This window comes from Indicator indicator, chromosome 35 (assembly GCF_027791375.1).
Source record: "Indicator indicator isolate 239-I01 chromosome 35, UM_Iind_1.1, whole genome shotgun sequence".
NCBI lineage: Eukaryota > Metazoa > Chordata > Aves > Piciformes > Indicatoridae > Indicator > Indicator indicator.
In genome coordinates this window covers 662,355-687,922 of record NC_072044.1, presented here as the reverse complement: position 1 = coordinate 687,922, position 25,568 = coordinate 662,355, and the positions used below count along the sequence as shown (strand labels likewise).

Sequence of the window (25,568 nt, the reverse complement as noted above, 5' to 3'; positions counted from 1 at the left end):
GCAGCCGCCGGGCGATGAACATCGCAAGGAGGAGAGGCTTCTACAGACAGGAGGTGAACAAAACCCTCTGGGAGCTGCCCAGGAGATACACCGATCTGCACCCGCTGGGCTCCGGAGCCTATGGCTCGGTGTGGTGAGTAGGAGCCTGGCTCCGCTGCAAGCCTGGGGTGAGCTGGGGGTGTTGGAAGGAGCGCACAGGGGAGGGAAACGAGGAGGTGCCTGTTGGTACCCCGCCATTAGGAAAGGCCATTTGCATGTGTGATGAAGGCGGTTTGCCTCCAGACTTGGTCACTTGAAGAAGGCTGAGGTGCTTCCTCCTGTGGTTGCTCCTGGTGGGCAGAGAGGGAAGTGTCTCCCACCGGAGCTGGCCGTGCTGGGCAGCCCCAGCCAGCAGCGTGAGACCCATGCAGGGCTGCTGGGGGCAGCTCGGGGTGTCAGCTCAACGCTGGCCATCAGGCGGCTCTTGAGCTGACTTGTGGTAAGGTTTCTGTCCAGGATGAAATCCCTGGATGTCTGAAAGCGATTTGTACGTGGTGATGATGGAGGTGGGCACTGGAGCAAAGATGGCTGTGGCATATCCTCTGCTGCATGTCCTTGCTGCTTGAGCCTGGGGCAGCTGATTCTGGGCTCTACAGGGAAAGGAGCTGGACAGTATGACTGTGATGGTCTGAAACTGTCTTTTTAATTTTTCCTTGCAAAGTTCAGAACAGAGAAAGCGAAAGAGTGTAAATAAGTCACTATTGGGTGTAAGAAGGCAAAATACTGATTGTTCTAAACACTTCCATTGGATAGATAGAAATGTTTAAGAACTATTACCCAAAACAAAGTGGGCACTCTGCACATTCTGCGTTCTGCAGTGGGGGCAGTTGCTGGGCTGTCTGGCTGCTGTTTTCTTCTTCTCTTCTGGCTGAAGATAACACACACTGACCTTGGCAGCTAAGTTAACAACTTTCTGCTTTAACTAACTCTGCTTTCTGTCCAAGGGGGGGAAGCTCCTGGGAGAGGGAGGCCCCTTTGGGAAGGGTCCCCTTTGGGGGGAAGCAAAGGGAGATTGGTTGTGCTTTTCTGTTGATTGTATATATTGGTAAATGTTGTGAATTTTGTATATTTGTACATATTCATTGCATTTCATCGTAGATTGTAGATTCTGCTCTGTAAATACATTTGCTTCCAGACTGGGCTAGCCTGGTTATTGTCGGTGGAGGGGGGAATTTCAGCTCACACTGACACAATGACCCCCACCTTGATATTGCTTCTAGCTTGAAATGGTCAAATAGAAATGATCCCAAAGCAGGATCAGGAACAGAGTGGGGCTGCAAGAGCTGGGACCTTTCAGCCAGGAGAAGAGAAGGCTCCAGGGAGACCTCAGAGCAGCCTTCTGGTACCTGCAGCGGGCTACAGGAAAGCTGGGGAGGAACTTTTGATAAGGGCTTATAATGACAGGACAGGTTGGTTGTACATATTTGTAAATGTTGTGAATAGTGTATGTTTGTACATATTCATTGCATTTCATCATAGATTGTAGATTTGCTTGTGAATACAGCTTTTCATTTGCTTCCAGACTGAGCTAGCCTGGCTATTGTCGGTGGAGGGATTTCAGCTCTCACACTGTTACAGTTGCCCAGGGAGGCTGTGGATGCCCTCTCCCTGGAGGTGTTCAGTGCCAGGTTGGATGAGGCCTTGAGCAACCTGGGCTGGTGGAAGCTGTCCCTGCTTATAGCAGGGGGGTTGGAACTGGATGATCTTTAAGTTCCTTTCCAACCCAAACAATTCTGTGATTATTCCCAGTTGACAATGGTCCTGGAAGCAGCACAAGCTGCTCTAATCCATCAGCTGGGTGAAGCTGCCTGTGGTGTGTGCAGGCAAAAGTCAGATCTCACTTGGTTTGCGTTGGCGAAGCAGAGGAGATGGGCAGCTTTTAGAAAGGTTCTACATGAAGCAGCCCATTGATAGGATCTGAACAGAGCCTTTGTTTCACAACACACTGAGCTAAAATAACCCCAGAGGTGTGTCCCTGGCTGTAGTGTTGGGCAAAGTCTCTTTGCTGGCTCTCGTGGCTCAGCTCCTGCAACCTGGAGCCCAGGTGCTGACCTCATGCCCTGGCTGCCTGCTTACAAAGGGCACCCAATATTCCCTTTCCCTACTTTGTTGTCCAGGTGCATTTAAGCTTCTGAGATTCCTGAGTCTTGCAAAACCAGGCAGGACTAAACCTGACTTTTTATATATCACATAATCACAGAATGCACTGGGTTGGAAGGGACCCTCTAGGGTCATCTTGTCCTTTGAGGGTCCCTTCCATTATAGATGTGTTATATATGATGAATAAGTATCTAAGTATCTATATGTATTTATAAATACAGCTATAAATTTGAAGCCCAGCATTCCTGGAATTGGCTGTCCAGGGAGGCTGTGGATGCCTCCTCCCTGGAGGTGTCCAAGGCCAGGCTGGATGAGGCCTTGAGCAGCTGAGTCTAGCTGAGAGATGTCCCTGCCCACGGCAGGGTGTGTGGAGTAGATGATCTCTGAGGTCCCTTCCAACTGAAGTCATTCCATGATTCATTCAATTCCATTTCCTGGGTTCTACCATAAAGGAAAGCAGGAAGACTACAAGAAAATAAAGACAGGAGGAAAAAGGGAAGAGGGAAATCCTTCCAGAGTTTCCTTGCCCACCAAAAAAAAAAAAAAAAAAAAAAAAAAAAAAAAAAAAAAGCAAATCTTTTACTGGTCCCAAGGAAAGTCTTGGCTGCTCTGGAGTTTCCAGGAAGGGAGGGGAACAGCCCCAGGAACCAGTCTGGACCCAGGGTATGGCACGGACAGGAGGGGTTGGTGCCCATGCCGGTCTAAAGCAGAGGTGGAAGATTGTGGAGCTGGGATTTGCTGTCCTCTGCTGGGAATTGCTGGGAAGCTTCCCTCTTGCCTAGCATCGTTCGGAGCTGATGTTTTTTACACAAACATGGACCCCCAGATTGGGAAATCTGTCTTGAATTCTGCAGAAGCTCTTTGACTACCTGATCTGAGTCCCTTCCTCATACTTCACTGGCTCCTCAGAAAGTTTTACACTGTGCTGTCCCCTCTGCCAACACCTCTTGGAGTCCTGAAACTGAGCCAGCTCTCCACTGTACCTCCTGAGAGATCCTTCAGCACAGGACTTGCCTCATGTGGTTCCTGCACATTCCTGGCTGAATGGATTGACAAAATCCCCATCAGATCAAAGCTCCCAAAGGATGGGTTTGCTCTCATCACACACAACTCAGAGCAACTGGAAGGACCTTGGTGGCCAAGAGCAGGGAGATTGCCTGATGGCATCAGGGAGGCTGACGAGAGCTGTTGTTAGCCCAGACTCCTGGAGGGTGAACCACTACTGACCACTTGTGGCTGAGAACTGGAGAAAGCTGCATGAGAGGCTTCCAAGATGTGCAGCAAGGAACTGATAATCTTTCCTCAGCACTGGCCTGAAGGGAAAGCCACATGCAGAGGTCTTTTCCAACCTTAATGATTCTATGATATTCCCTCCTCTGCTCACCAACCAGCCCCAAGCCCAGCAAATTCACTTTGCTTGGGTCATGGGTGGCATTTCTCTGTTGGTTTATGAAGTTCTGCCTCTGAGTGAGGTCCACAGAGGTCATGAGTAATGCTGATTTACAGCTTTATGGTACCTGTATCTCCCTGTCTGGGTCCTCCAAGAGTCTTGAGGAAAGAGCAGTGGCTGGAGGCTGGCAGTCAGGGACTGTGGTGGGGTGATTCACACATCCCTGCAGAGAAGGAAGCAGGAGAAATGTGACTGTGTGAGGCTGGAGGTTGCGTGCCAAGCACTACCACCACCACTGTTCACGTGGGCTTGGTCACCCTCTGCAGCTACACACCAGGGCTGAACCTGCTGCTTTACAGCCCTTCTGTTTCCTCAGGAGATGAGATAAGGATTTACAGAGCAGTGGGAACTGCTTTGGAAACCCACAGCAGGATATGGCAAGGAAAACCTTTTCTTCAGCTGTTTGCCTCTCAGAGGGGCCAAGCAGAGGCTGAGGCCCCAATGCATAACGGGGTGCACTGAAACCCCCCTAGAAAAGACACCCAGAACCTCAAGTTGCAGCTAGCCCTGCCTGAGGACCTCCCTCCCCACTTCTTACCGGCTGAGGTCCCCTTTGCATCCTGATCAAAGAGCTTCCAAAACAGAGAAAGTGTCGTAGGGTCACCCTGTCTGGCTGCCAACAGCAAACATGACCAGAGGGAAGGACAAATCTCCAGTGATGACTGCTGTGGGGTGTTCTGGTTGGCTTTGTAACAGAGTCTTTGACCCAGAACCACACAAAGAGCATCAAAGATCTCAAATGCTGGAGAATCAATTCCAGCAGCCTGTGGTTTCAGTGTGTGACATCCACAGTCCTTGCTCCCAAATGAGGTGAAGGTGGATGCTGTACCTTGGAAGGCAATGCCCTCCAAGCAGAACTTGGTTTATTCCTTATCTCCATGTGTTAGGGAAAGAGAAGGCAGAGTTAGAACTGACCTGCAACCCTTTGTGTTTCCCTCCTCTCAGGGCTCTGTTATCTCCAGCTCATTTCTGCAGGTTTAAAGGGAATAAAGATGAGTCACTAACACTTTGCTTGGTGTCTGTGATGGTTTTAAGACTGTCTTTTTTATTTTTCTTCACAAAGTTCAAGCAGAGAAAGTGAAAGAATGTAAATAAATCACTGTTGGGTGTAAGAAAGCAAAATAGTGATTATTCTAAACACTTCCATTGGAGAGAGAGAAGTGTTTAAGAATCACTACTCAAAACAAGGTTGGGGAGTGGGGCAGTTCTCAGCTTGCTTTCTGGGCTTCTGTCTGTCTGCTGTTTCTTCTTTTCTGGCTGAAGATACCACACTGACCTTGACAAGCTAACACCCTCTCTGCTTCTTGACTCTCTGCCTTCTGCCAGGGGGGTCTGGGGGGATTCCTTCTGGCTGAGGGGGGAGACCCCTTGGGGAAAGGCCCCTTGGGGGAAGCAGAGGGGGCTTGGTTGTGCTTTTCTGTTGATTGTACATATTTGTAAATGTTGTGACTAGTGTCTATTTGTACAGATTCGTTGCATTTCATCACAGATTGTAGATTTGCTTGTAAATACAACTTTCATTTGCTTCCAGACTGAGCTAGCCTGGTTATTGTCAGTGTGGGATGGGGATTTCAGCTCTCACACTGTTACAGTGTCCTACCTAGTCCTCCAAAGAGGATGGGCTGTGGTCTGCTGCCCACAGTTACAGATGGAGGACACCTCTGCAGCTCCCTCAAAGGAGGTTGGAGCCAGGTGGAGGTTGCTTTCTTCTCACATGCAACACATAACAGGACAAGAGGAAACAGCCTCAAGTTGTGCCAGGTTGGATATTAGGAACAATTTCTTCCCAGCAAGGGTTCTCAGGCACTGGAGCAGGCTGCCGAGGGAGGTAGTGGAGTCACCATCCCTGCAGGTGTTTGAAAGAGATGTGGATGTGGTGCTGAGGGATGTGGCTTACTGGTGGTGGGATTGTGAGCTCTAGGAGAGCAGTTGGATGATCTCAAATGTCTCCTCCAAGTTCAAGAGTTCTTTGATTCTAAGCCTGTGTGTGCAGAGCTCCCCTGGCTTTCTCACAGGGCTTTTCTCTGCTCCAGAATTAGCTCTTCTCCAGAAGACTTTTGGTATTGCAAGATTTGCTAAAACATCTTGCTGATGTCGCAGCTGCTTTTCATTTGTGCCCCACAGCTCAGCCATAGACAAGAAGACAGGGGAGAAAGTGGCTATCAAGAAGCTGTGCCGCCCCTTCCAGTCGGAGATCTTCGCCAAGAGAGCATACCGAGAGCTCATGCTGCTCAAGCACATGCAGCATGAGAACGTGAGTACTGCCTTCCCTCTGCTCCTGCTGACATGAGGGGGATTTTCTTGCCACCTGGCTGGGAGCAAGGCCTTTCTGGTGGTATCACCAATATTTTCTCCTCATAAGATGAGGAGAATCATATAAGGAGCAGCTGAGAGAACTGGAGTTGTTCAGCCTGGAGAATTGTAGGCTGAGGGGAGACCTTCTGGCTCTTTACAATGCCCTGAAAGGAGGTTGGAGCAAGGATCACAGGATGTTAGGGGTTGGAAGGGACCTCCACAGATCGAGTCCAACCTCCCTGCCAGAGCAGGACCATAGAAGCTAGCACAGGTTGCACAGGAATGTATCCAGATGGGTGCAAGGTGGGTGTTGATCTCTTATCCCAAGTAACTAGTGATAGGATGAGAGGAAATGGCCCTGAAACTGTGCCAGGAGAAGTTTAAGTTGGAGATTAGGAAAATTTTCTTTGCTGCAAGAGTGGTTAGGGATTGGAACAGGCTGCCCAGGGAGGTGGTACAGTCCTCATCCCTGGAGGTGTTCAAGAAATGTGTGGCCATGGCACTTGGGGCCATGGTTTAGTGGCCGTGGTGATGATGGGTTGGCAGTTGGACTGGATGATCTTTGAGGGCTTTTCCAACCTTAATGATTCTATGATTCTGTTGTAATTGAGAGGTCCTGGCACTGGGCACTGGTCTTGGGGTTTAACTCTGCCTGCCTGCTGTGCCCAGCTGGCAGCAGGCTGGAGCAGATGTGTAATAGATGCTCCCTGTGTTAGTAAGGGGACAGGCAGCTCTGCAGCATAGCCAGGAGTCCTTGGATTCCTCACATGGAGGTCTGGGTGCTCACCCCTGCACGTGTGCCCATGGAGAGCCATGTGCACAGCAAACGCTTTCCAGGTCTAAGTGTGGGCTTCCTCTCCCCTCCAGGTCATTGGACTTCTTGATGTCTTCACCTCTGCCCCCTCCTACCACGGCTTCCAGGACTTGTAAGTGTGGTGTTTGTGTTCAGCCTGCCTGGGCTCAGGCGTGCCCAGGGCAGCAGGGTGATGGGGCAGGGTGATGGGGCAGGGTGAGGTGCAGCCCAACAGCCTGAGACACTAAGGGGCCAGGCTGAAGCCAGACATCCCCAGGTAACAGGGACAACCCAAAGCACATTGCTGAAACACCCAGAATCCATAAACAGCTCCCATGCCCTGCTCTCACAGCTGGCAGAGCACAGTGTGCACAGCCCAGCCTATGTGCCAGGGAGGCTCCCCTTGCCCTGGTGCATCACACATGGCGTGGTCCATGCCAGCACCCTGCCCATGTGCTGCTGGGCAGGGAGGCTGCACTCACAATGGGAGAGGCGGTGTTGGTCAGCAGGCCCTGGGGGAATTAAAGTGAGGATTTTACAGATCTGGTGTCTTTTCATCCTGATTCTGGCTGTTCTGGTTTTGGCCTTTCCCTCAGTGATCAGGTTGGATCAGTCGGTTTTCCCTTCCCCATCCCTGGGCACGGGCAGCGTGTGCCAGGGTTTGGGGTTTCGGCTGATGATAGCCTGCAGGAAAAGTGTTTGAAGGTTCTCAGAGCAGTTCCTGCTGGAAAACCATCAACTAATTAGCAGTCTAAGCAGGCAGGCCAGAGACTGGAGGAAGCTAGATGCTGCCTTCCAAGGCAGGGCTGGAGAACATCACAGAGATAATTGGGGAGCTGACGCAGCGGTTTTGCAAGACTCTTGCGGTTGTGCAAGATGCTTCAGCTCCAGCTGCTGTGAGGCCACCTGGAGCTCTGAAGTAAACTCATTCAGGGTTGTTAGAGCCCAGAAGATCCTTGGTCTTACTTAGATACATGATTTAAGGGAAAGAGAAAGGGCAATTTTCAGAGGAGATTGAAATCCCATCATCACTGTGGGCTCTGCTGGTTAGACACAGCTCAGTGTCACAGTGTGTGTGTGCTGGTTACACACAGCTCAGTGTCACAGTGTGTGTGTGCTGGTTAGACACAGCTCAGTGTCACAGTGTGTGTGTGCTGGTCACACACAGCTCAGTGTCACAGTGTGTGTGTGCTGGTTAGACACAGCTCAGTGTCACAGTGTGTGTGTGCTGGTCACACACAGCTCAGTGTCACAGTGTGTGTGTGCTGGTCACACACAGCTCAGTGTCACAGTGTGTGTGTGCTGGTTAGACACAGCTCAGTGTCACAGTGTGTGTGTGCTGGTTAGACACAGCTCAGTGTCACAGTGTGTGTGTGCTGGTCACACACAGCTCAGTGTCACAGTGTGTGTGTGCTGGTCACACACAGCTCAGTGTCACAGTGTGTGTGTGCTGGTCACACACAGCTCAGTGTCACAGTGTGTGTGTGCTGGTCACACACAGCTCAGTGTCACAGTGTGTGTGTGCTGGTTAGACACAGCTCAGTGTCACAGTGTGTGTGTGCTGGTCACACACAGCTCAGTGTCACAGTGTGTGTGTGCTGGTTACACACAGCTCAGTGTCACAGTGTGTGTGTGCTGGTTACACACAGCTCAGTGTCACAGTGTGTGTGTGCTGGTTACACACAGCTCAGTGTCACAGTGTGTGTGTGCTGGTCAGACACAGCTCAGTGTCACAGTGTGTGTGTGCTGGTTAGACACAGCTCAGTGTCACAGTGTGTGTGTGCTGGTTAGACACAGCTCAGTGTCACAGTGTGTGTGTGCTGGTTAGACACAGCTCAGTGTCACAGTGTGTGTGTGCTGGTTACACACAGCTCAGTGTCACAGTGTGTGTGTGCTGGTTAGACACAGCTCAGTGTCACAGTGTGTGTGTGCTGGTTAGACACAGCTCAGTGTCACAGTGTGTGTGTGCTGGTCAGACACAGCTCAGTGTCACAGTGTGTGTGTGCTGGTCACACCCAGCTCAGTGTCACAGTGTGTGTGTGCTGGTCACACCCAGCTCAGTGTCACAGTGTGTGTGTGCTGGTCAGACACAGCTCAGTGTCACAGTGTGTGTGTGCTGGTCAGACACAGCTCAGTGTCACAGTGTGTGTGTGCTGGTTAGACACAGCTCAGTGTCACAGTGTGTGTGTGCTGGTTAGACACAGCTCAGTGTCACAGTGTGTGTGTGCTGGTTAGACACAGCTCAGTGTCACAGTGTGTGTGTGCTGGTCAGACACAGCTCAGTGTCACAGTGTGTGTGTGCTGGTCAGACACAGCTCAGTGTCACAGTGTGTGTGTGCTGGTCAGACACAGCTCAGTGTCACAGTGTGTGTGTGCTGGTTACACACAGCTCAGTGTCACAGTGTGTGTGTGCTGGTTACACACAGCTCAGTGTCACAGTGTGTGTGTGCTGGTTACACACAGCTCAGTGTCACAGTGTGTGTGTGCTGGTTACACACAGCTCAGTGTCACAGTGTGTGTGTGCTGGTCACACACAGCTCAGTGTCACAGTGTGTGTGTGCTGGTTACACACAGCTCAGTGTCACAGTGTGTGTGTGCTGCTTACACACAGCTCAGTGTCACAGTGTGTGTGTGCTGGTCACACACAGCTCAGTGTCACAGTGTGTGTGTGCTGGTCACACACAGCTCAGTGTCACAGTGTGTGTGTGCTGGTCACACACAGCTCAGTGTCACAGTGTGTGTGTGCTGGTCACACACAGCTCAGTGTCACAGTGTGTGTGTGCTGGTCACACCCAGCTCAGTGTCACAGTGTGTGTGTGCTGGTCAGACACAGCTCAGTGTCACAGTGTGTGTGTGCTGGTCAGACACAGCTCAGTGTCACAGTGTGTGTGTGCTGGTCAGACACAGCTCAGTGTCACAGTGTGTGTGTGCTGGTTAGACACAGCTCAGTGTCACAGTGTGTGTGTGCTGGTCAGACACAGCTCAGTGTCACAGTGTGTGTGTGCTGGTCAGACACAGCTCAGTGTCACAGTGTGTGTGTGCTGGTTACACACAGCTCAGTGTCACAGTGTGTGTGTGCTGGTTACACACAGCTCAGTGTCACAGTGTGTGTGTGCTGGTTACACCCAGCTCAGTGTCACAGTGTGTGTGCTGGTCACACACAGCTCAGTGTCACAGTGTGTGTGTGCTGGTTAGACACAGCTCAGTGTCACAGTGTGTGTGTGCTGGTTAGACACAGCTCAGTGTCACAGTGTGTGTGTGCTGGTTACACACAGCTCAGTGTCACAGTGTGTGTGTGCTGGTCAGACACAGCTCAGTGTCACAGTGTGTGTGTGCTGGTTACACACAGCTCAGTGTCACAGTGTGTGTGTGCTGGTTACACACAGCTCAGTGTCACAGTGTGTGTGTGCTGGTTACACACAGCTCAGTGTCACAGTGTGTGTGTGCTGGTTACACACAGCTCAGTGTCACAGTGTGTGTGTGCTGGTTACACACAGCTCAGTGTCACAGTGTGTGTGTGCTGGTTACACACTGTGTCGGTGTGAGCTGAAATTCCCCCCCACCAACAATAACCAGGCTAGCTCAGTCTGGAAGCAAATGAAAAGCTGTATTTACAAGCAGAGTCTAAAATCTACAATGAAATGCAATGAATATGTACAAATATACAAAATTCACAACATTCACAAATATATACAATCAACAGAAAAAGCACAACCGATCTCCCTTTGCTTCCCCCCAAGGGGACCCTTCCCAAAGGGGCCTCCCTCTCCCAGGAGCTTCCCCCCCAGACCCCCCTGGACAGAGAAGCACAGTTAGTTAAGCAGAAAGTTGTTAACTTAGCTGCCAAGGTCAGTGTGTGTTATCTTCAGCCAGAAGAGAAGAAGAAACAGCAGCCAGACAGCCCAGAAACTGCCCCCACTGCCGAACGCAGAATGTGCCGAATGCCTACTTTGTTTTGGGTAATAGTTCTTAAACATTTCTATCTATCCAATGGAAGTGTTTAGAACAATCGTTATTTTGCTTTCTTACACCCAATAGTGACTTATTTACATTCTTTCACTTTCTCTGTTCTGAATTTTGCAAGGAAAAATTAAAAAGACAGTTTCAAACCATCACAGTCCACCCCTTCTAAACAATTCCATTTGCTGCTACTATCATTTATCTAATCTAAAATAATATCTACAACACTAGGTCAATAAAGACCATAGTCCATTCCGGCTATTTCAGATGTAGATGATTCAAAAGAGTCAAATCACAGGAAAAACAGCAAACAGTTTGTTTCCTCGCAGATGGAGTGAAGAAAGGAACAGGGACTCTCAGGTGACTCAGGGCTCTCAGGGTTCGTGCACCGTAGATCTCATGGACTCTCCTCTTGGGCGCGATGCTGTATCTGCGCAACACTCTGAATTTAACCTCTCTCAGCCAAAGTTAGATTTCTTTGTGGAATACACTGAATTTCACCATTTTCTTGCATCACCCAATAGGTGTGACCAGGACCTTCAGCAGAAACCACCCCTCGGACAGGTTTGGCCTCTCCTGAAGGAGAAAATACCCAAACAGTTTTGCCTAACAGATTCTTTTCTCTGATAACAGGAACTCTATCACCTTCTTCCTTTTGCAACAAATCTGATTGGGCAGGTCCAGCTCGATTCACTGAACCTCTGCTATTCACTAACCAGGTTGCTTGTGCTAAATGTTTCTCCCAGTTTTTCAAAGATTCACCCCCCATCGCTTTGAGAGTGGTTTTCAGCAAACCGTTGTAGCGTTCGATCTTCCCTGCAGCTGGTGCATAGTAGGGAATGTGGAATATCCACTCGATGCCGTGCTCTTTGGCCCAGTTTTTTACAAGATTGTTCTTGAAGTGAGTTCCGTTGTCCGACTCAATCCTCTCTGGAGTTCCGTGTCTCCACAGGATTTGTCTCTCCAGGCCAAGAATGGTGTTACGTGCAGTTGCATGAGGAACTGGATAAGTTTCCAGCCATCCAGTGCTTGCCTCTACCATAGTCAGCACATACTGCTTACCAGATCGAGAACGAGGTAGAGTGATGTAGTCAATCTGCCAGGCTTCACCATACTTGTACTTGGACCATCGGTCACCGTACCACAAGGGCTTGATCCGCTTTGCCTGCTTAATAGCAGCACAAATGTCACAGTCATGGATGACTTGTGTGATAGCATCCATGGAAATGTCAATGGATCTGTCACGAGCCCATCGGTAGGTTGCATCTCTGCCTTGATGTCCTGACGAGTCATGGGCCCACCGAGCTAAGAACAGCTCACCTCGGTGTTTCCAGTCAAGATTAGGATCAGGATCAGAGTTTGTGTCCACCTGGGAAACTCTTGCAGCTAGATCTGCCTGATGGTTGTGTTGTTGTTCCTCAGTAGCTTTGCTCTTAGGAATGTGAGCATCGATGTGTCTCACTTTCACTGGGATTCTCTCAATGCGAGCAGCAATGTCTTGCCACAGATCTGCAGCCCAGATAGGCTTTCCTTTCCTCTGCCAGCCATTCTTCTTCCAGTCTTTCAGCCAACCCCACAAGGCACTGGCTACCATCCATGAGTCAGTGTAGAGATAAAGCTTTGGCCATCTCTCACGTTCAGCTATGTTAAGAGCTAGCTGGACAGCTTTTACCTCTGCGAATTGACTGGATTCTCCTTCTCCATCTCTCGCTTCTGCAACTCTGCGCGTTGGGCTCCACACTGCAGATTTCCATCTCCGCTTGTTCCCAACAAGACGACAGGAACCGTCTGTGAACAAAGCATATCTCTTTTCATCATCAGACAGATCACTGTAAGGAGGAGCTTCCTCAGCACGAGCTACTCTCTCCTCTGGAGGTTTAGCACAGCTTGTGCCTTCTGGCCAGTTTGTGATCACCTCCACCAAACCAGGCCTTTCGAGATTTCCCATTCGAGCTCGCTGTGTTATCAGAGCCATCCACTTAGACCAGGTAGCATCTGTTGCATGATGTGGTGAAGAACCTTTGCCTTTGAACATCCAATTCAGAACTGGCAATCTAGGAGCTAGAAGAAGTTGTGACTCAGTTCCGATCACTTCAGAAGCAGCTTTCACTCCTTCATAAGCAGCTAAAATCTCTTTCTCTGTTGGAGTGTAGTTTGCCTCTGAGCCTCTGTAGCCACGACCCCAGAAACCAAGAGGACATCCTCGTGTCTCCCCTGGAGCTCTTTGCCATAAGCACCAGGTTGGACCATTGTCACTCGCGGCCGTGTACAGAATGTTCTTAATGTCTGGACCAGTTCGGACAGGTCCCCGACCCATCGCTTGGACTACCTCTCGCTTGATCTGGTCAAAGGCTGCTTGTTGCTCAGGACCCCATTGGAAACTGTTTCTCTTTCGAGTCACATCATAGAGAGGTTTCACAATCTGACTGTATCCAGGAATGTGCAGTCTCCAAAATCCCACTATGCCTAAGAAACGCAGAGTTTCTTTCTTGTTGATGGGATTTGCCATGGTGGAGACTCTGTTTATCACATCCATTGGGATGTGACGGCGACCATCTTGCCACCGCACTCCCAGAAACTGGATTTCTCTGGCAGGTCCTTTCACCTTGTCTCGCTTGATAGCCAAACCAGCTTGCAAGAGAATGTCAAGGATTTTGTTACCTTTCTCGAAGACTTCTTCAGCAGTCTCACCCCAGACGATGATGTCATCGATGAACTGAATGTGTTCTGGAGCTCCACCTTTCTCCAAAGCATCATGGATCACTGCATGGCAGATGGTTGAACTGTGAATCCACCCCTGGGGCAAACGATTGAATGTGTACTGAATGCCTCTCCAGGTGAAAGCAAACTGAGGCCTGCATTCCTCTGCTATGGGAATAGAGAAGAAAGCATTAGCAATGTCTATGGTAGCATACCATTTGGCCTGCTTGGATTCCAGCTCATATTGGAGTTCCATCATGTCTGGTACAGCTGCACTCATGGGTGGAGTTACTTCATTCAAGGCACGGAAATCAACTGTCAGACGCCACTCTCCATTCTGCTTTCTCACAGGCCAGATTGGACTGTTGAAAGGTGAATGAGTTTTGCTGATGACCTTCTGACTCTCCAACTGACGAATCAAGTTTTGAATGGGCACCAAAGAGTCACGGTTGGTTCTGTATTGTCTGTGATGCACAGTTTGAGAAGCAACCGGCAGCTTTACATCCTCTATCTCATGTTGTCCCACAACTGCAGATTCATCTGAAAGCTCAGGTCTAATGGACAACTTCAATTTCCCTCCATCAATTTCTACAGTTGCTATTCCAAAAGCCCATTTGTAACCCTTAGGGTCTTTAAAACGCCCTTCTCTCAGAAAATCAATTCCCAAAATACAAGGTGCATTAGGACCTGTTACAATAGTATGTTTCTTCCACTGCTTCCCAGTTAAGCCTATATCAACCTCTATCTTAAACAACTCTTGAGATCCACCAGTGACTCCCTGAATAGTTATAGATTCTTCCCCTTGATAATTTGATGGTATTATGGTGCACTGAGCTCCTGTGTCAACCAAGGCCCTGTACTTCTGGAATTTTGAAGTGCCAGGCCACTGGATGTACACATCCCAATAGATTCTGTTATCTCCATTATCCCTTACCTCCCCCTGGCGGAAGGCAGGGCACCCCTAATGGTGGGGATTACCTCCACATGTACAGCTGGCACAACGTCCAGCACCAGAATTAGGATCACTGTTGGAGCTATCAGAGTTGTTCTGGGAAACTGAGGAAGCGACAGCTACCCTCCTGGTATTGCTACCTCGGGATCTGCCCCTCTGCAGCTCCCGTAACCTCTTGAAAAGATCAGAAGTTGGTTGACCATCCCATCTGTTCATGTTCTCACCAAACTGATCACGCAGAGTTATGCAGATACTGCCACGTGATTGCCTCTGCTGTCTGTTTTGGTTTGACCTATTTTGGAATGGCCTTCTTGGAGCACGTCTGTTCCTAACAGCTGAAATTTGTATCCATCTGGAGGAAGAGGAATTAGAATCATCCCCCTTCATCAAGTTGGATATGGAGGTTTTAAGTTCCTCCTTCAGCTCTTTCATGCAATTCTTCATTTCTCCAGACAAAGTTTCAATGGCTGAAACCAAAGAAGTACGTGCAAGACTATCCTCCAATTGCCTCATTTGGTCAGTGAAATGGCCAACAGTAGGAGGTGCTCCACCATAATTTCTTGCCACAATCCTGCTTGCCAGAATAGTAGCATAATTAGGAGGAGCAAGCTTAATGAGCTTTTTGGCAAGGCCTGTTCCAACAGGAATTTCATCAGGATTCAGAGTCTTATGATCTCCATACATTACTTCTCTCACAGCAAACTCTCTCAGACGCTTGATTCCCTCAGCTATTGTGGTCCAGGGCTTAGGGTTCCATGGTAAATCATCTCTGCTGGGGTACCTCAGCGAGACTGCCAGTAGGAGGCGTGCCCACAGAGAAACTTTACCAATGCACTTGCCTAGGTGCCTGTCTATGCCTGTATCCTTTGAGAGCATCCCCAACTGAGAGGCCGACTTGTCACCTACCACCAATGCTGGGGCTCCCATATCAAAACACCTGGCTAGCCAAGACAGGACTGGCTCGTTATCTCCTCTGATGTAATCCTTCCTCACATGTCTAATTTCCTGTCTGGGTGCATTAGCTGACTGTATGTCATCCTCATCATCATCATCATCATCATCCTGAGGTCGCTGTCCCCATAATCCTATTTTAATCCTCTGTTGAATTTCTTTGAGTTCAGAGGCACTACCAGCAGTTGCTAATCTACTAGGGTCTACATCCTGACCTACATCTCCATCATCCATGTGGGGTCTCAAGAGGTCTACCAGAGTTTTAAAGCTAACCCTCTCTTCCTCATCAGAAGGATCTTTCTTAACAGAGGGACCCTGAGTAGAAGGACCCTCATCTCCATCTGCACCATCTCCTGCAGCATCTGCATCTCCTCCTGCAGCTCCTTTGCGCTTTCTGCTTACAGTGGCCACCAAATTTACTGGCTTGGTTTTCACATTCACAGCAGAGTTGGAAGAGCAAGTAGCCTTATGTCTTTCTTGACACAGTGCTATCAGTAGCCATATGATTATTCCAAGAAGCAACAAAATTAAGATTAAGGCTAGTACAAGATATCTAGGGTACCACTGGTTACAAAGACCCTCTGTAGTTGTAAGAGGAGTAACAAACTCATATGTGTCTGCTAGCAGATCCATAGTTGAGTTACCATAGCTTCTTAGCCCAATAAGACCACAACAGAATTCACCAACATTCAGTAACTTATTCTTAACCCAAAGAAACGACTTATATGCCACATATCTCACAATCTTGTCTATCATGCAAGAAATGGCCCATCTGTAGACAATTGCACCGATAATAGATGAAATAAAATTACTCAAAATCCAAAACAGCTTCATTTTGCTTCCTAATCTGAGCAGAAATAAATCACAAGCAATCGAGCCCCACGTTGGGCGCCAAAAATAAAAAGTGTGTCGGTGTGAGCTGAAATTCCCCCCCCACCAACAATAACCAGGCTAGCTCAGTCTGGAAGCAAATGAAAAGCTGTATTTACAAGCAGAGTCTAAAATCTACAATGAAATGCAATGAATATGTACAAATATACAAAATTCACAACATTCACAAATATATACAATCAACAGAAAAAGCACAACCGATCTCCCTTTGCTTCCCCCTAAGGGGACCCTCCCAAAGGGGCCTCCCTCTCCCAGGAGCTTCCCCCCCAGACCCCCCTGGACAGAGAAGCACAGTTAGTTAAGCAGAAAGTTGTTAACTTAGCTGCCAAGGTCAGTGTGTTATCTTCAGCCAGAAGAGAAGAAGAAACAGCAGCCAGACAGCCCAGCAACTGCCCCCACTGCAGAACGCAGAATGTGCCGAATGCCTACTTTGTTCTGGGTAATAGTTCTTAAACATTTCTATCTATCCAATGGAAGTGTTTAGAACAATCAGTATTTTGCTTTCTTACACCCAATAGTGACTTATTTACACTCTTTCACTTTCTCTGCTCTGAATTTTGCAAGGAAAAATTAAAAAGACAGTTTCAAACCATCACACACACAGCTCAGTGTCACAGTGTGTGTGTGCTGGTTAGACACAGCTCAGTGTCACAGTGTGTGTGTGCTGGTTACACACAGCTCAGTGTCACAGTGTGTGTGTGCTGGTTAGACACAGCTCAGTGTCACAGTGTGTGTGTGCTGGTTAGACACAGCTCAGTGTCACAGTGTGTGTGTGCTGGTTAGACACAGCTCAGTGTCACAGTGTGTGTGTGCTGGTTAGACACAGCTCAGTGTCACAGTGTGTGTGTGCTGGTCAGACACAGCTCAGTGTCACAGTGTGTGTGTGCTGGTCAGACACAGCTCAGTGTCACAGTGTGTGTGTGCTGGTCAGACACAGCTCAGTGTCACAGTGTGTGTGTGCTGGTCACACACAGCTCAGTGTCACAGTGTGTGTGTGCTGGTCACACACAGCTCAGTGTCACAGTGTGTGTGTGCTGGTCAGACACAGCTCAGTGTCACAGTGTGTGTGTGCTGGTCAGACACAGCTCAGTGTCACAGTGTGTGTGTGCTGGTTAGACACAGCTCAGTGTCACAGTGTGTGTGTGCTGGTTAGACACAGCTCAGTGTCACAGTGTGTGTGTGCTGGTTAGACACAGCTCAGTGTCACAGTGTGTGTGTGCTGGTTAGACACAGCTCAGTGTCACAGTGTGTGTGTGCTGGTCAGACACAGCTCAGTGTCACAGTGTGTGTGTGCTGGTTACACACAGCTCAGTGTCACAGTGTGTGTGTGCTGGTCAGACACAGCTCAGTGTCACAGTGTGTGTGTGCTGATTACACACAGCTCAGTGTCACAGTGTGTGTGTGCTGGTTAGACACAGCTCAGTGTCACAGTGTGTGTGTGCTGGTTAGACACAGCTCAGTGTCACAGTGTGTGTGTGCTGGTTACACACAGCTCAGTGTCACAGTGTGTGTGTGCTGGTTACACACAGCTCAGTGTCACAGTGTGTGTGTGCTGGTCAGACACAGCTCAGTGTCACAGTGTGTGTGTGCTGGTTAGACACAGCTCAGTGTCACAGTGTGTGTGTGCTGGTCAGACACAGCTCAGTGTCACAGTGTGTGTGTGCTGGTTACACACAGCTCAGTGTCACAGTGTGTGTGTGCTGGTTAGACACAGCTCAGTGTCACAGTGTGTGTGTGCTGGTTACACACAGCTCAGTGTCACAGTGTGTGTGTGCTGGTTACACACAGCTCAGTGTCACAGTGTGTGTGTGCTGGTTACACACAGCTCAGTGTCACAGTGTGTGTGTGCTGGTTAGACAGGAGCAGTGTCACAACACAAAGCCCCAGATGCCCAGCCAAGAGAGAAGAAGGCTGCCTGCTTCCCTGTGCTCTTCCTCTAGACTCAGGGCCTTGTCTTACTGCCTTTTAGCTACCTGGTGATGCCATACATGCGGACAGATTTACAAAAGATCATGGGACATGAATTCAGTGATGAAAAGATCCAGTACCTGGTCTACCAAATGCTGAAAGGGCTGAAGGTAGGTGGGTCTGGAGGAGTTTAGTGGCTCCCCTTGTCTCCTCTAATGTCACCTCTAGGCTGACCAGAAGTAAACCCCTTCCAGCACCGTGTAGGAAGGTTTGGGGGTTTATGGCGTCTCTTAAGAGCAGTCTGTGCAGTTGAACTCCTCCTGTTTCAGCACACATCAATAAAGTGACTGCTCACATCAGTCAGTTGGGTATTGAAGCAATCAGCAGCCCTACGACAGCAGCTGGGTCACCAAAACACTGTGTAGAAGGCAAGAGGCTGGCAGCAATGAGAGCTTCTCCTCAACTCTGAACAGAGGCTTTTGATGGGAAAAGAGAGAGGGAATGATCTGGTCAGTAGGAATCAGGAAGGAACATGCTGCTGGAACTGGCTTTGAGGGAGCAGAGAGCAGTCACTGCCAACCCTGGGATGCCTTCATGCTGCCCTCTGGGACAGCCTTCACCCCCAGTCAGAGCAGGGGCTCACAGGCATTAATGAGTTCACCTTAATTACACCTTTCCCCAGATCACTGTGATCTTGAGCTGAAATCAAGAGGGGAAGAGCACACAGAAGCTTTGACAGGTCTGAGAAAAGCCATGGAGACAATTCTTGCAATTTGTTTTTTAATGATGCCTTTTTTCCCCCATGTGGTTTCATACCCCAAATAACAAAGTTTTCATCCTGACCATGCTCCTGCCTGGAATCCTGATGCTTTTGTTTGACAGTTTGCAGCTACTGAGGAACCATTGCTCTAAGGAACTATTTCTCCACACTCCTGCCCTCTGCCTCCTCTTTAGACCGACAATATCACTGCAAACACAGAAATTCAGAGCAGAAATTTCTGTCCCAATTGCTGCCCTGGGGGGCCTGCAGCAGCTGCAGGCTGTTGTTCTCAGCACATTTGTGTTGGTAGCTCTCATTTCTCTGCTGGGGAACAGAAAGTCTGCTCTGCTGGTGCTCACATTGTGGCTCCTCTTTTTCTTGCAGTACATTCATTCAGCTGGCATTGTCCACAGGGTAAGTTCATGCATGTCCTTAACTCTGATTTTTGCCTGTTTAGCTTGGTCCTACAGCTAATAAGTTAATAAATTCCTAAACATCCTTTCACTGATAGCCTCAGCTGCTGTAAGGTCTCTCTGGTGTCCTCCCCCTCTTCCCTCCCACACCCTGCATGTGTTTGGATTTGCTCATTTGTGCAGCATTTTGAGGAAATGCTGCATTTTTGGGATAAGCTGGAAAGCATTTTTTGGATGCTTTTTAAATGAAAACCAATTCAAAAGAAATAAACCAGTGACTAAAGCTGGTCAGGATCATAGAATCATAGAATGCACTGGGTTGAGAGGGGCCCTCAAAGGTCATCTTGTCCAAACCCCTTGCAGTAAGCAGAGACATCCCCAGCTAGAGCAGGTTGCTCAGGGCCCCATCAAACCTGACCCATCAAACCTGACCTTGACTGTCTCCAGGGATGGAGCCTCCACCACCTCCCAGAGCAACCACCCTCATAGTAAAGAACTTCCTCTTAATGTCCAATCTAAATCTACCCTTATCTTCAGTAAGAAATGTTCTAGCTATGTTCAGCCTGGAGAAGAGAAGGCTCTGTGGGGGGGACCTTAGAGTGGCCTTATGGTACCTGAAGGAGGCTACAGGAGAGCTGGAAAGGGACTTTTCATAAGAGCATGTGGTGACAGGACAAGGAGCAATGGTTTGAAACTAGAGCAGGGTAGATTTAGATGGGACATTAGGAAAAAGTTCTTTAATTATGAGGGCGGTGAGACACTGGAACAGGTTGTCCAGAGCAGTTGTGGACATCCCTGGAAGTGTTTAATACCAGGCTGGATGAGGCCTTGAGCAACCTGGTCTAGTGGGAGGTGTCCCTGCCCATGGCAGGGGGGTTGGAACTGGATGACCTTTGAGGTCCCTTCCAACCCAAACCATTCTATGTTTAGATATGATAAGAACTATAAACCAGGACAATCATTCCTCAGACGATCTGAAAAGTATTTTGCTTTATTGATGTTTTGGTACTGGAGGGTTGTTGCCTTGTCTTTGTTCTGATGGATGTTCTGGGATCCCACCAAGGGAGGTTTGGAAGAGGCTCTCCTTGTTGTGTCATAACTAAACCCATCCTTGTTATTGTGCTCCTCTCTGGTGTAGGACCTGAAGCCAGGCAACCTGGCTGTGAATGAAGACTGCCAGCTAAAGGTAGGTGGAGAAGCACCACTCTGAAGTGTATCAGGTGGTGGAGAACTGCTCTGCCAGCAGGAATCTGGCACTGTCATATTCCCTCTTGCCTCCCGAGGCTCGGCTGAGGCATTGGATTGCTCAGCTGCAGGCAGTGGGAAATAGCCACCTGCTGATGTCACCTGCTGAGTCAGGGCCCAGCACTCGGAATGAACATCCTGTCACTGTCATTCCTCTGGCATGGCAGCTCCTAACCACTTCCTAAACAAATTCAGTAGTGCTGAGCAATGCTTCCATTAGCTGAACGATCCCTGGAGGATAACTGGATCTGGCCACAGTTACCCCTTGGTTCTCACTGATGTGATGGTTGATTCCAGACAGTGTTCTCAGCATTGCTTGGGAGGGTTTCCCTGCAGCTTGCTGCCCCAGAAGACATTTTCTGTCGTGTGTGATGCAGGGAAAGGCTCCACTGCCTCTAAGAGTTGGGTCAAGCCATGTTTATAGAATCACAGAATGGTTTGGGTTGGAAGGGATCTTAAAATTCATCTAGTTCCAACCTCCCTGCATGGGCAGGGACATCTCCTACTAGACCAGGTTGCTCAAGGCCCCAGTCCAGCCTGGCTTTATCTCCAGTAGCAAGGGAGAGGCCATCCCCTGTCAGCTGCAGGGTGTTCTTAGAGGAAAGGTTGAGTCATGGTGGGCTGGGAGTTGCCAGGTTTAAGAACAACTCAATTAAATAAAGCACCCAGAGTTGACACTTAAGCTTCAGAGGAGGCCACAAAGATGATCAAAGGGCTGGAGCACCTCTATTCTGAAGACAGGCTGAAAGAGTTGGAGTTGTTCAGCCTGGAGAAGAGAAAGCCCTGAGGACACCTTAGAAAAGCCTTCCAGTGTTTGAAAGGGGCTACAGAAGAGCTGCAGAGGGTCTTGTTACACAGGCATGGAGTGACAGGACGAGGGGTGATGGCTTCAAACTGGAAGAAGCTCCATTTAGATTAACTAGGAAGAAATTCTTCCCCATGAGGGTGATGAAGCACTGGAACAGGTTGTCCAGAGAAGTTGTGGAGGCTCCAAGCCTGGAAGTGTTCAAAGCCAGTTTGGATGAGGCCTTGATCCAGCTGGTCTAGGAGGAGATGTCCCTACCTATTGCAGGGGGGTTGGAAATAGATGATCATTAAGGTCCCTTCCAACCCAAACCATTCTGTGATTCTATAACTCAAGAAAGGAAGTGACCTTCCAGGTGGTGCACATCACTGATCCTTTCAGCAGGGTCCTCACACAACTGGGCTTGCAGCTGGCTTGCAGCTTACTGTGGAATTAAGCCAAACCTGAAAGTTCTTTGAACTTGTGGCTGGCCGAGGTATAGTTGGGCCTTTATTATCTGCTTGGATCTGCTTTGTTGCCTCTTGGAAGCAGATTCTCGCTTGCCTGTAGGGTTTCTCTTCTTTTTTGTTTTTTCCTTTCCTCCTGCCCTTCCTTCTTCTTCCTTTGGTGACCTGCAGATCTTGGATTTTGGCTTGGCCAGACACGCAGAGGCGGAGATGACCGGCTACGTGGTGACGCGCTGGTACCGAGCCCCGGAGGTCATCCTCAGCTGGATGCACTACAACCAGACAGGTGAGCTGCCCCTCCTGGCACACCCTGCTCACAGCCCTCCTCATCCTCCAGATGTTCTTCTGCTTCATCATCAGTGTCCCCTGCAGCACTGGCGTTGCACAACTCCCTGAGCTGGTGCCTGGGGGAAACGATGAGCAGAAGGCTTAGGAGCAGAGGGAGAACCGGGGAGGGTGGAAAACGGGAGAGAAATTTACATCAGTGCCTGTTGCAAACAACAGCAAAGCAAGAAAATTGCCCAGGGATCTCTGCTGCCTTTTTACTGACTTTTTTTTTTTTTTTTTTTTTGCCTCCTCTCCCTCTCTGAGCAGTGGATATCTGGTCTATTGGCTGCATCATGGCAGAGATGCTGACTGGGAAAACGCTGTTTAAAGGAAAAGATTGTATCCTTTGGAGCTGAACCTTTGCCTTAGGGGGGGTAATAATTCTTTGGGGGTGTGAAGGGGCTTTTGGGAGTGAGGCTGCTGAGAAAAACAGCTCTCAGTCTGGTTTACTGGGAGGTAGCCATGGGGACCAGTTTTTGGGGGTGGAAAACAAAGAGAAGGTAGGAGGTGACCAAGAAACCCTTAGAAATATACCTCTGTGCTGGCCATGTCTCACCATGAGTGGCCACAGCTCCATCCCCAAACCTTTGTGTGTCCCCCAAACCCATGGCTGAATGCCCTGGCAAGGCTGTGCCAGCAAAATTACCCACTGATGAAAATGGCATCCCAGGAAAACAACCCTGGAACTCTCCTTGCTGAGAGTCTCTGCTTGTGTGGCTCTGCTGGGGTTGTATCATCATCTGCTCATAGTTCCTGTGGGGCCTTGGGCTCTCCAGCAGCCAGCCCCCAGGCTGAGCTGTTGAGGGGTTCACTCCTAGATGGGTGATCTTTAACCCAGCCTGCCAGACCTGGACCAACTGACTCAGATCCTCAAAGTCACAGGGCACCCAGCAGAGGACTTTGTGGAGAAGCTGGAGGACAAAGCGGTAAGAAAGTTCACTGCAGATGGATTCAGGCCCTGCTGGCAGAGGTTTGGTAGGAACTCGTGAAGATGATGAGGACTCGTGGAGGTGGGAGAGGTGCTGCTTCTGCAGCAGCAAAGAGAAGCAGCCTCAGTCTTTTCTCCTGGGCATGTAGCATCTTTCTCTTTGCTGGTGGCACATCTAATGGACTTGGCATTGCACTGTGAATTCGTGTGGACTGCAGGGACTCGTGGCTGATGCCCTGAAGTGTGACATCTGGGACGATTTGCTGTCTCACCTTGAGCCCATGAGACCCCAGAGCTGTCTTTCACAGCCCCCTCCCTCCAGTCCATGGGCAGTGAAGGTGCTTTCCTCTCTCTTTCAGGCTAAGAGTTATATCAAGTCCCTTCCTAAAATCCCCAAGATGGATTTGTCTGTGCTTTTCCCCAAAGCCAATCCTCAAGGTAAGTCACCTCCAGCATTTCTCAGTTTTCACAGCTGGAAAGGAGCCAGACTGACCACCACAGCTCAAATCTGCTTTCTCCTCTTTCTATGATTCTGATTTTAACAAAGAAGAGCTGCTTGGTTTATCTAAATGCTACTGATCATGATATCACCTACTTGGCTACAACCACAACCTCTGGAAGGCAATAGCAGCCAAAAGTCATCTCAGCTCTCATACCAAGTGGAGCTAATCCAGGCAACTCTCTTAATCCCATCACACCCAAAACCTTCACATCCCATCACATAGAATCATAGAATTGTTTGGGTTGGCAAAGCCCTCCAAGATCATCCAGTCCAACCATCAGCCCAACACCACCATGGCCACTAAACCATGGCCCCAGATGCCATGGCCACACCTTGCTTGAACACCTCCAGGGATGGGGACTCCACCACCTCCCTGGGCAGCCTGTTCCAACCCCTGACCACTCTTGCAGCAAAGAAATTGTTCCTCATTTCCAACCTAACCCTCCCCTGGCACAATTTCAGGCCATTTCCTCTCATCCTATCACCTGAAACTAGGAAGAAAAGACCAACCCCCACCTGGCTCCAGCCTCCTTTCAAGGAGCTACAGAGAGTCAGCCTTCTCTTCTCCAGACCAAACAATCCCAGTTCCCTCCCCACTAAATCTAAGGCATCCCAGGTTTTGATGAAGTGCTCCAGCAATTTATTACAATTATTTTTAGAGTGCAGCTTGATCTTAGCTGTTTGCTGAACACCTGGGTCAGCTGATACTTAACAGGCAGCTGAGATGTGCAATTTTCAGAGTAGAAATTGATCTCCTCCAAGGAGGTCTTTCCTTGATAGAGGTGAGAGGGAGCAAAACTCTTCTCAAAGCTGAAAGGAAGAAAGCATGAAGCTGTTAAAACCAAGGGGGACTGAGGCCCCCAGTCTGGTTGGTATCAGTTTCCTGCCTTCCTGTTTAGCAGGAGTGTGCAGATCTGTGTAGATCACTCTTGTTAAGACTACTTTGAGTTGCAGGGGTCAGAGTTGAAATCAAATGATGAAAATTGTAAAGTATCTTGAAGCTACTGGCTTGCTCTTCATGTCCCTGCAGCCCCACCTGTGCAGCAAAGCTTGTTCAGCTCTAGTTTGTTATTTCTGCACAGTCTACACCTCCCCTTCTGTCACAGAGAGCTCCCCAAAGCTGCTGTTGGGTGGTGGACTTTGCATCCCCACCGATGGGAGCTCCATGCTGCCTTGGCCAGCTTGAGGAATCTCTTTCATTTTCAGGTCTGCAGGTGTGGTACTGGAATAATTAGTCCTATCACTCCCAGGGTTCATGCACAGGATCCCTGTTCTCCTTCACACCTTGCTGAACCCTGCTCCTGTCTTCTCCTACAGCAGTGGACCTGCTTGACAAGATGTTGCAGCTCGACGTGGAGAAGCGCCTGACAGCGACGGAGGCCTTGGCTCACCCCTACTTCGACCAGTTCCGAGACATCGAGGAGGAGACAGAAGCCCAACACTCCTATGATGATTCCCTGGAGCATGCAAAGCTTTCAATAGATGAGTGGAGAAGTAAGAAGTTTCTCTTTGAAGGGCCTGTCTCTCACAGGCTTTCCTCTCTTGTGTGCAATCACCTGCTGCTGACTGCACATCTGCCTTGCCTTGCTCTTGGCTTGCAAGCATTTAGCAAAGACCCCTCCAGCTCCTCAGGCAGACCTTTTATGCCCCTCCAGCTCCTCAGGCAGACTTTTTGTGCCCCTCCAGCTCCTCAGGCAGACCTTTTGTGCCCCTCCAGCTCCTCAGGCAGACCTTTTGTGCCCCTCCAGCTCCTCAGGCAGACCTTTTGTGCCCCTCCAGCTCCTCGGGCAGAGACTTTTACCTCTCTGCTTTCTCTCCCAGCTTGTACCTGCCATATCCTCCCCACTGAATCCCTCCTCTCTGCACACATAACATTCAAGCTTCCATTTGTTTCCTCTAAACCCCCACATTCATGGTTGCTTTCTTCTCCTTTTCAAGAGCACATTTACAAGGAGATCTTGTCCTTCAGCCCCATTGCACGCAAGGACTCCAAGAAGCGGAGTGGGATGTCACTATAGTGGCTGCTGTGGCTGTGGCTGGGATGGATCCACTGCTCCTGACTGGATTTACTCCACACTGCCTCTCTGGTGGCCATGGGTTGGC

General features: G+C 49.3%; 1 protein-coding gene across 1 annotated transcript; it reads left to right on the top strand.

The window, feature by feature from the left end:
* The first annotated feature begins 14 nt into the window (after nucleotides 1–14).
* MAPK13 (mitogen-activated protein kinase 13) lies at nucleotides 15–25,568 on the top strand. The gene is made up of 12 exons (XM_054395740.1): nucleotides 15–133; nucleotides 5,714–5,843; nucleotides 6,752–6,810; nucleotides 18,101–18,209; nucleotides 19,184–19,213; nucleotides 20,351–20,398; nucleotides 21,880–21,994; nucleotides 22,303–22,374; nucleotides 22,882–22,961; nucleotides 23,323–23,401; nucleotides 24,783–24,959; nucleotides 25,404–25,568. The coding sequence occupies exons 1-12, from the start codon at nucleotides 15–17 to the stop codon at nucleotides 25,481–25,483; spliced, it is 1,098 nt and encodes a 365-aa protein (XP_054251715.1). The 3' UTR covers nucleotides 25,484–25,568.